Below are 10,321 nucleotides of genomic sequence, written 5' to 3' on the forward strand. Positions count from 1 at the left end.
TCTGCCCTATGGAACAAATAGAACTCTGTCACCTGAGAGTCACAGGGAGTGAAAAACATAAACCCACGATGTGCCTTTCCAGTGCTGGGCCAAGCGGTTGAGAGTCTCACAAGACAGAATGAAAGTATTATTCCTTGCCTGTTGGAGGGTTTGTTGGGTTTTAGTTTAGTTCAGTTGTAGTTGTTTTTCCACTTTGCTAATTTGTAAGATAAACTTCCTGGGCTTGTCAGGGTTGGGTCCTTGTTCCCTCTGTCCCTCTTCAATAACGAACCTGAACCAAGAGGCACCAGCTGGCAGCCCACTTCTCTCCAGTCCTGGGGTTCCTAGAATTTCCTTACAACTCGAAGATAAGGCAGTGTCAGCCCAGATCTCTTGGGAAAGCAATGCATCGGAGGCCACGTGTGCGGCACACATGTGCAGCCTCCATCCTACTCACTTGGTTCGTAAGCGGTTATCCGCCTGGCTCCCGGGAGCATTTGAGTCCGCTGCCTCTGAGCACAGGAATTTGACACCTAGGGAATGTCACCATGGGACAGACAAACTGCTCCTGGTACCCTGCGTTTCCTCAAGCTTCTGTAGGCATCGTGCTCCAGGCTGAAGGCGAGACACCTGCGAAATGTGCCTGTATCCATCCCATAAGGCCCTGCCTGCTAGGGTCTCCTTACTTCCTTCTTGTATCTCTAATGGTTTGGTCTCATTATTTTTCTCCATTTTTTTTTCACCTTCTATGACAGTCTTAGTAGGTTTTTAAAACCAGATTTTACTCTTTAAAAGCAATGGTGGATGGATGAAGAAAAAAAAAAAAAGAAAAAAGAAAGAAGGAAAGAAAGAAAGAAAGAAAGAAAGAAAGAAAGAATCATAATAATGTCCTCCTCTCCCCAAGGCTCAAGGCTCATAAGGGTTGAGTTGGAAGAGAATCAAAGTAAAAAAAAAGTTCTCCGCTTTACTCACTACATCCCATCGCATGGGTTAAAATGCCAGTTCTGAGTCTCCAGCCGCCCTCCCGACTGTGAGGTGGACTTCTGCCATCTGAGGCAGCAGACACCACACTTAACCCTGCAAACTGTATTACTGTGGAAGATGTAGTGAGATATGCAGAAGGCACTAATTAGCACCTTTATTGGCTTAGAAAGCATTTTTTATTTTGGTTTTCCTAAGCATTTCTGACTGATTCATGGAAGACATTTGGTTCTTTGGAATATCGTCCAATAGACTAATCAAATTACATTTTCACAGGGCTCTAAAATAATAGCATTCTGCAGCTTTCTGTATGTTTAACTCCTGCATGACCAAGACGCAGAGCAGAGGCCCTCGGCAGCGTTTATTTCTCCCAATTTGTTTATGATTTCAATCTACACTCTTACAAAATAAAAGATTCTTCCTTCTCCCTGACACTCAACCTCAAGACCTTGTAGGCAGCCATACTCTGCTCTTCTCTGCTCGCCTAGCTGCTTATTTCCCGGATGCAGCTGACTCCTCCTTTTTCTTCCAGCGTGGAGCCCCAGCCCCAGAGACCTCAAGCCCGAGAGTTCTCAAAAGCGTCTTCCCAAGATGTGCCCCTTCTTTCCTCTCACCAAGATAAACAGCGGAATCTGTCATCTTTCTCCTCAGAAACCATTCAAAACTCACTCTAATAGACATGGCAAGTGTGTAACACGCCTGGTTCAATTCCCCAGTGCTGCACCTATGGCAACTATCACTAATTATTCATGACCTTCTGTTCAGGTGAACAAAGACACGGTCTTGAAATCCTCCCAACACAGACCCCAGTTACGACTACCTCTCCTTTGACTAGAACCTGAGATGATCGTCATACATCGTGTGGTTCCCTCTTTCTGGATTTTAAGGCGTTTACAACCAGACAACAACCTATTTACCAGAAGAATTTCCACCTTTGTTCCCCAGCATGAAACCATTTCTCTAGTTTGACCGTCTTCTATATGCTTTCCTGCACACATTTGGTTTTCTTTTCATTCTGTGCCTTTGTTCTAGCTCCTTGAACCAAGTGACATTGTCTTCCTTTGCCTCTTTGTTTTTTTTCAGAACCACATTGCTCTTTGACTAGCTCAAGTCACTCTTCTTTGAAGATTTCCCAATCTGACTCACATCAGCTTCATTATGGACTAGTTGTACGAAGGTCTTTTGTTGACTAGCTTTGGGGAAATCAGATGTGTTAGAGATCGTTCCTACCTCAGCAGGAATTACAATTTTGTTAGTGAGGCCGCTCGTATCCCTAATAATTTGAGGAAGCACGGGCCAAGTACCATATGGGTGGAACCCAGCACGGATGTGGCAGGTGTGCAGAAGAGAACTTGAGGCTCTTAGTGCGGGTGTCAGGAAGCCCCTTACAGAGAATGGGGGACCTGAGGCATGGTTCAAAAGAAAGCAAGAGGAGAACAGAACAAGAAAGACTTTATGGCAGGAGGCATGGATGAAGAAAGATGAAGCATCAGGATGGCAATGAAAGGGGATAAGATAAGAGGGTCTTGTGAAACATGGCACAGTTATATTAAGATTGCAACGGTCCTGGGAAGTCAGCATGACATATGTAAGAGCAGGAGCCATGCATTCTACATCTTTGTATTCTCCACCAGCACAGTGCTTTCTTTTTTTAGAGAGAGAGTGTGTGCCGAAGGAGAGATAATCCCAAGCAGACCGCATGCCCAGTGGAGAGCCCAATATGGGGCTTGATCTCACGACACTGAGATCACAACCTGAGCTGAAATCAAGGTCATATCCTCAACTGACTGAGCCACCCAGGCGCCTCTCTACCAGCACAATTCTTTGCTCTGGGTGCTTCTGTTTGATAAGGATTAAAGGAGCATCTCTTATGTTTAACTGGATTTGCATCGACCTCAGCTTCTAGGCCACAGATTTTAGAATTTGATTTTGTAGTTCTTATTGAGTAAATTCCTTCTGGAAAGGGTAATTTTATTGCTCAAGGACCTCTCTGGGGATTGGAGAAGATATATCTAAATATCAAAAGGACAAATAAATTAACCACCCACCAAGTAATCAATGCATCCAAGGCGATCTTTGACAAAAACTTTTTTTTTTTTTCTGTAAACATTGGATCTGTTTTTTCTCCCCTCACAGTTATGTGTGGCTGTGATATTAAACAAGAACACATTTTATAAAGCTCCCCAGTGACACAGGCATTCATGTAGGTGTCCACCCCAGCAGGGTCATTCCAATGTACTCTCACAGGGCAAAGGTGTCGAAGTCTAATTTGTTCCTTGGTGGTGGAAATGGGCTTGTCAAAGACCAACTTCTCTCCCTAGGCTTTCTTATACATAGTTTTAATATGGAATCTGGGATTAGGAAGAATCAGCAGCCTAAGACAGGCCTTCACATCCATGGCCATGTACCGTTTAGCACCCCAATTGACCTCAAAGAGGTTCTGACTGTCCTTTGTGTTTGTGGTTATAGAAATGTCCACAGATCCTCAGAGAGCACAAACTGAGAATCAAACTTGCGTTTGCTTCTGTTGTTGGTGACAAGTATGAGGAGCCGATCTGTACCAGTGGTGGTGGTTCTCAGAAAGAGAAAAGCCAAAAAATGGAAGGATGCCCATAAGGGTCTTCCCTATAAGTCACCCACGTGCACAGAGCAGACAAGGCTCTGGAGATACTAAGAAGACCGCCAGACCACTCAGCCAAGATGGCCAATATTTGTCAGAAGACAGGACAGACAGCGAGACACCATCCTTTGTGAAATACTTCAGTGAGTCATGGGAGGCAAGCAGCCAGCCAACCTTCATGTGGCTTTTCAGAGGAATTATTTGATGCACCTTTTTTTTTTTTTTTTTACATAAAAAAATTAGTTCTACTCTTAAAAAATGTAAATCCCGGAGGACTGTGTTGTGGCTCTGAAGACAGGTGCATCAGAGCCAGGTGACCTGGAGAGTCAGTAAACTCGGCCACAATGCTCACCCTCTGACTTTCCTCACAGCGAGATAGATGCAGGCCTTGCTTTCCTGCTGGGGGCTCCCGTGAGTAGCACACAGCGTAAATGACCTGGGCCTCTGGAGAGGCAATGCGGCTACTGAGTCAGACAGATTCAAATTCAAATCTTGACCTCCTTACCTACTCACTGGCCTACTTTGGGCAAGTTACTTAACCTTTCTGAGTCTCATTTTCCTGCTTGCAAAAGTTAGTGACTGTAATATTTACCTTGGGAGATCTCGGTTTGGGTAAAAGAGATGATATAGGTGAGGTACCTAGGCTGTGTGCTCTTCACACATATTCCTTTCTCTCCCCTCCTAGTTCTCCTGACGAAGATGCTGAAGTGCCCAGAGTTAAGGCTTTCATCTAGCATAATGGTACTGAGCACAATGGGAAATGGGCCAGCCAGATTCTAGGAATTTTTTGCTTATTTGTTTTTTGTTTTTGTTTTTTAAGGATTTTACTTATTTATTTGACAGACAGAGATCACAAGCAGGCAGAGAGGCAGGCAGAGAGAGAGGGGGAAGCAAGCTTCCTGCTGAGCAGAGAGTCCGATGCGGGGCTGGATCCCAAGACCCTGAGACCATGACCTGAGCCGAAGGCAGAGGCTTTAACCCACTGAGCCACTCAGGTGCCCCAGGCCAGATTCTAGTTTAATGAAAATGAGACTTTAGGTGACCACAAAGCAGCATGAAAGCCAGAGTCACCATAAAAGGCCAACACCCCAACTTGGCCATCTCTAAACTCACAAGGAATTCAGCAATAGGACCCCTAAAGCCTTATGCCAACTACCCCCTTCCCATTTTATTTGGGACTCAGTCCAAGACCTGGAGGCCACTAGAATGCTTCCTACAGAGGGCCCTGTGTCATCTATAAGAAGAGCAACCACTTGGATCTCGTTGCTGCTTCATTGTATGAAGGGCTCAGGCATGATCAATGAGGGAAACCAGCCTTAGAATATATTCTACTTGTACTGGGTTGAATCAAACTTCTGTATCAGAAATCTTATTTTATTTTTAAAAAAATTTTTAAAGATTTTATTTATTTTCTTGAGAGAAGAAAGAGAGAGCGTGCACAAGTGGAGTGAGGAGCAGAGAGAGAAGCAGACTCCCCTCCAAGCAGGAAGCCTGATGTGGGACTCGATCCCAGGACCCTGAGATCATGACCTGAGTTGAAGGCAGATGCTTAACTGACTGAGCCACCCGGGCGCCCCTGAAATCTCATTTTAGATTGTGTCTTTTATTTAGAAATAGGGTTTTTGTAGATATAATTAGTAAAGGTGAGGTCATACTGGATTAGGGTGGGTCTTATGTCCTTATGAAAAGACAAAAGCTTTCCCCCCACAGGGAAAAGCGGCTGTGTGGAGATGGAGGCAGAGAAAAGAGGACTGTCACCGCAAGCCAAGGAATGCCCAGAATTTTGGGGAGCCACTTGCCACTAGGAAGAGGCAAGGGAGGATTCTTCTTTAGACCCTTCAGAAAGCGCATGACCTTGTCGCCACACCTTGATTTCAGACTTCCAGCCTCCAGAACTGTGAGAGAACAAATTTCTGTTCGAAGCCATCGAGTCAGTGGTACCAAATTACCTAGGAATGAATGTACCACTCTGGGTAATGCTAGGATTGCACAAGTTGTTCTGGGATTTTCCCTCAGGTCGCGACCCCTCTTTTCTCTTCTCTTCAGTTTCTTTTCATCTCACCACAGTTCTTCTCCTTGCCACCCTCACCACGACCTTCAGGTTACCAGCTTGTCCTGTTCTAGTTTCCACATGTTTTAAGTATGACCGCTGGCTTCTCTGAACTCCGCATTTATTGGTCTCATCGTGGCTGTGACCTGCACGCAGAGGGCTGATGGGACGCTGGGCTTCGAGTTCCTCTGCCCCCTTCTAACCAGATGGGCCCCCAAGTCACAGTGCTTGATCACTCTGTGGCCCAGAATCTTCACCTACAAAGCTCAGATGAATACCAGCCTTGCTCCCACACAGGTTACGGAGTTTAAAATATGATAGATCATAAAGAGCCTTGTAAAAGTGAAGGCTCAATTAAACTTGTAAGAGGCTACTCCATTATTATTAAAACCCTCGCTGAAGATAAAGGACCTGGCAAGTGGGAACTGTGCATTTCTGCTGGCTAGCCCGTCTTTCCTCCAGCTTTGCACCTCCTGTCTGTGCCTTTACACTTCATCGACTTGATTCAAAGGTGGAAAGACCATGGTGTCTCATGATGTCTCTTTCTGGGAAATTAAGCTTTTAATAATACAGTTACTGACAACCCCAGAGTTAGTACCAGGCCTCCCACCATGCCCTGGGCAAGATGAAACATCAGGGGAATCTGACATCTCATCCTGGCTACATTTCTTAAGTCCTTCCCTTCCCTTCCCTGCCATATCTTTCCCTTTCCCCTTTTCCTTCCTTCCTTCCTTTTTCAAGATTTTATTTTTAAGTAATAAATACCCAGTGTGGGCCTAGAACTCACAACCTCAAGATCAAGTCACATGCTCTACCAATGAAGCCAGTCAGGCACCCCAAGTTCTTGCCTTTTCTTGATTCTGTACTACTATAAATAGAGAATTCAGTTTATTGGCAAACATCTTGAGAGATGTGGGGATTGTGGAACTTTTATATTAAGAAAAAATAAAGAAGCTTGGAGAAAGAGGAAATTTCAATGATATACTTGGTTTTTTGTTTTTATTTTCAGTAAAGATAAAAAAAGTCTAAATTTAAACTAGCTTGTAGCCAGTGGTCAATCTTAATTTAAGATGTCAGTGAAGGAAGTGAAATAATTAAAACCAGCCAAGTAAGTAACCAGTAGACTAATAGTTTTCCCCTCTAATCATTAAACTCTTAATTTATGTCATTTTTTTTTAACATACATTATTTATGGTGTTTCCTCAGTTTTAAAACACGCATTTTGTCACATTTTAACGTCTATGAAATCAGGAAGTGTCTTGCAGTCAGTGTTGCCTTTCATTTATAATTGCCAGGGCTTGCTGTTTCATTTTCCTGAGTAGTACTTAATATGTGAATGTATTTTTCTCCCTTCCTTCCTTCCTTCTTTCCTTCCTTCCTTCCTTCCTTCCTTCCTTCCTTCCTTCTTCCCTTCCTTTCTCTCTCTCTTTTCCTTTCATTTTTAAGTACTCTGTACATCCAAGGTGGGGTGCCAACTCACAACCCCAAGATCAAGTGTCACATGTTCCACCAACTAAGCCAGCCAAGGTGGGGGTAGGGGGCACTGTGAGTGCATCTTTCAATTGTATTTCTATGAAATACAGTATTTTCTTTAAAGAATGTGGGAACTGTGAGATCTGCAATTAATTTCTTTTTCTTTTTATAATATTCTTATCAAATCTCAGTGTAACAAGTGTGATACATTCTCTGCGTCAGAAATACATACTTTCACTGTTTGCCATAGGATTCAGTCATCTGTTCTTTTTGAGAACAAATGCACCATTAGAAAGGGAGGATATAATTTTGAGACTGGAGGATAGAAAGAAACTAGATTTAGACATAAAAGTACCATACAGTGAGAGGAAAAGTTAGACTATTGCATTTCCATAATTACATCCTTGCAAAATGTCTTCATAGAACCCAGTGAGTTTTCTGGTAGAGTCTGAGCTAATGATGTGGCAAGAGGCCTGGTTTGCAACCCCACATGCTGCTGATGACCCCATCCTTCCTGAGACTCTGATTTATATATCAAACAAAGCAATTGAGCTGGATGGTTTTCGAGATCCATTACATTTCTAGAAAGCTCTGATAATTCTCATTTTAAGAAGATTTATTCACATAAACGTTTTAACAATTTTACTCAGGTCCACGAAGCCTAAATGATTCTGGTTCTCTTGTCTTACCAGTGTGGTCGATGACTTGCTGAAAGTTTTCATTTACAGAGACCCTATAAAGAAACAAAAATATTGCGAGTCAAACAATGTGTACAACTCAATTATACTAAATTGCATTTTAATTAAACATATGAGAGTAAATGCAAAACTAGGCTTTATTACAGGGGGACTTTTTAAAAGCAATCAACAGCCAGGGACTGGAACAGTATTCTGTTGAGTACTTTCAAATTGATATATAACTTTTGCAATAATAGAGAGATCCTTCATACACTCAGTTAAAATGAAAAGGTAGGCCTGCCTGTCTCACCTTGCCCCAGAAGAGTTACCCACATTGTTTTCACAGATTTTTGCAAGAGATATGTGTAAAGGCACGAAGAAACACTTACAAGAATCCAGAGTCCAGCCACTGCTGAATACTTGCTTGTTTGGAATCTTCTATGAAGGGGAAAGAAACAGACCATCAATCAAAGCACACCAGTTAAAATAACGCTACCCTATTATCCAGCCACCACCCATAGCTCTATTTCCTACATAGTTACACACTTGTTTTAGAAGGCATATTTATTTATTTTCCCAAGGCAAAAGTTCCTGCTTTCCATAATCAGTCTTTCCTGAGAATGAAGTATAAACTTGCCAAATGACTGACATCAAAACAGAAAGAGAAAAAGAAAGAAAGAAAGAAAGAAAAAAGAGAAAGTGTGAAAAGGAAAAAGAATAACACCGAAGTACAAGAGATGTCAGGATAATTTTTAAATTACCTTAGTGTGAACATGAAGAGTGAAAAAGCATACCAGACTTTTGTCTTTCTCTTGTCGGATATAGATCACCATGGACCCTCTCCTTATTGAATCACGTTTACCTAAGGCAGCTAGCCAGTGATGTGTATTTGCAAGGAGTTCTCTGCCAGGTTCTAAACCAAATTTGCTTTCATTCCAGGGACAAATTGCACTACAGTCCCAGGATTGCCAAAGGCATCCTGTGTTAAAAAGGCACTAGTCTTTTAAGGTGGATCTTTGTCACTGGCTTAACCAATAGTGGAGGGGCAAAAAGGAGAGGATAGAAAATCAGTATTTCCCAATAAATATTTCTTTCCTTTCTGGTTGGCTACAGGCTACTCTGGTCTGATTTTCTTTGACTTTATCCTACCGAACAGTGAAGTAACTGACTTAGCCCCTCACAAGGGGTCTGGTGAACCAGAAAGGCCAAGTAGGCAAGCAAGGTGCTTATTTTTCAATTTAGGGACTCTAGAGAGGTAGAATGAATTGGATGGTGGGCAAAGAAGAAATACTGTCAGTTATATCACTGCTGAGGGAAAAGTGTTTTCCTACTTACGGCTCTTTAAACTATTAAAATTATTACGGATGCTTCATGCAAGACCCAGCAAAAAGAGACTTTCGATAGAATGTTTGATGTTCTGAAGGAAGCGTCAGGTGTCTGGCATGGATTCCATGCCCCTTCAGGGTCCTGGGGAACTTGAGATGAGGGGACCTTGAAGTAGAAAGGGAGAAGTTGGTCTATTTCCATCAAGAAGATGTGTGTTTTGAATGTGTGTGGGTGGAAGTCAGAAGTACCCATTTCACAGAAGTCTGTAGCATCCTGCCAGGAACACTGGATCTTCAAAGCCAAGTGTTTGTTCCAGAATCATCTGTCCCCAGCCAAGCCCCCATGACCCTCAGCACCCACAGCAGAATGTTTTCAATAGCCCTGAGGGTCTGTTCTCACCCAGTGTGGGGATGATGACACTCTGGCTTTCCTCCTCAGAGCCAGGAGGCAGCTGCTCATCGAGGGGAGTCCACACCCTCTTGGTGGACCTCAGGATCTCTCTCCTGCTCTTTTCTTGGCCTCCTTGGGAGTTGCTGGAACCATGTGACCTCTCCGCCATTGTGAGAGAGCAATTCGGTAAACTGAAACACGGAGACACACAAATCAGACCCCATGAGCCCGCTTTCTGGCTCTCGATTCAGTGAGAAGGAGAAGCCAGAGCGCTCGTAGGCCACCACAGTCTTCTGGAGCTTGGCTCACCCATCTGATCAGAGTTCCCAGTCTCGGTGAGGGAGAATGGTTTCCTCTTGGTGGAGCAGCAGCTGGAGACTGGGGACTAATGTGGCCTTGCCTGTTGTCAGGCCACATCCACCCTCTGGTGGATCCAATTGGGTGGTCGGCAATGTGGACGGGGAGCAAAGAAATGGTGGACTGGGAAGGCACTCCAGCCAGGAAGAAAGATCGAAAGTATTGATTAACATAATCAGTATCCTTCAAGTTTATCCAACGTTACATCTATAAAAATATTTTTAGAGAACCCAGAATGTAAGAAATAAGGGCTTTGGCAACAGGTCAACCTGCATGAGTCTCACCTCTGCAACTCTGTCGCCTTGTGTAAATGATATAATCTTCCTACATTCTCTTATTTCTTTGTTGGGTATAAGTTGTACTGAGTGGTAATTACTGTTGACCTCAGTGAGTACTTATGATGTGCTAGAATCTATGCTGAATTCCATGCATCCATTATCTAATAATTGCCAACAAAGGAAGCAATCT

General features: G+C 43.3%; 1 protein-coding gene across 1 annotated transcript in view; it reads right to left on the reverse strand.

Annotated features, from left to right (window-relative positions):
• ITPRID1 (ITPR interacting domain containing 1) overlaps nt 1-9,683 on the reverse strand; it is a 73,499-nt gene extending 63,816 nt beyond the window's left edge. Inside the window, exons 1-3 of the mRNA XM_059396618.1 lie at nt 9,506-9,683; nt 8,170-8,218; nt 7,793-7,836 (exon numbers count right to left, since the gene is read on the reverse strand). Of these exons, the coding sequence (XP_059252601.1) occupies nt 7,793-7,836; nt 8,170-8,218; nt 9,506-9,665 (253 nt within the window). The 5' untranslated portion in view covers nt 9,666-9,683. The remainder of the gene's footprint in view (nt 1-7,792; nt 7,837-8,169; nt 8,219-9,505) is intronic.
• Between the last annotated feature and the right edge of the window lie 638 nt (nt 9,684-10,321).

The sequence above is a fragment of the Mustela nigripes genome, chromosome 4 (genome assembly GCF_022355385.1).
Source record: "Mustela nigripes isolate SB6536 chromosome 4, MUSNIG.SB6536, whole genome shotgun sequence".
Lineage (NCBI taxonomy): Eukaryota > Metazoa > Chordata > Mammalia > Carnivora > Mustelidae > Mustela > Mustela nigripes.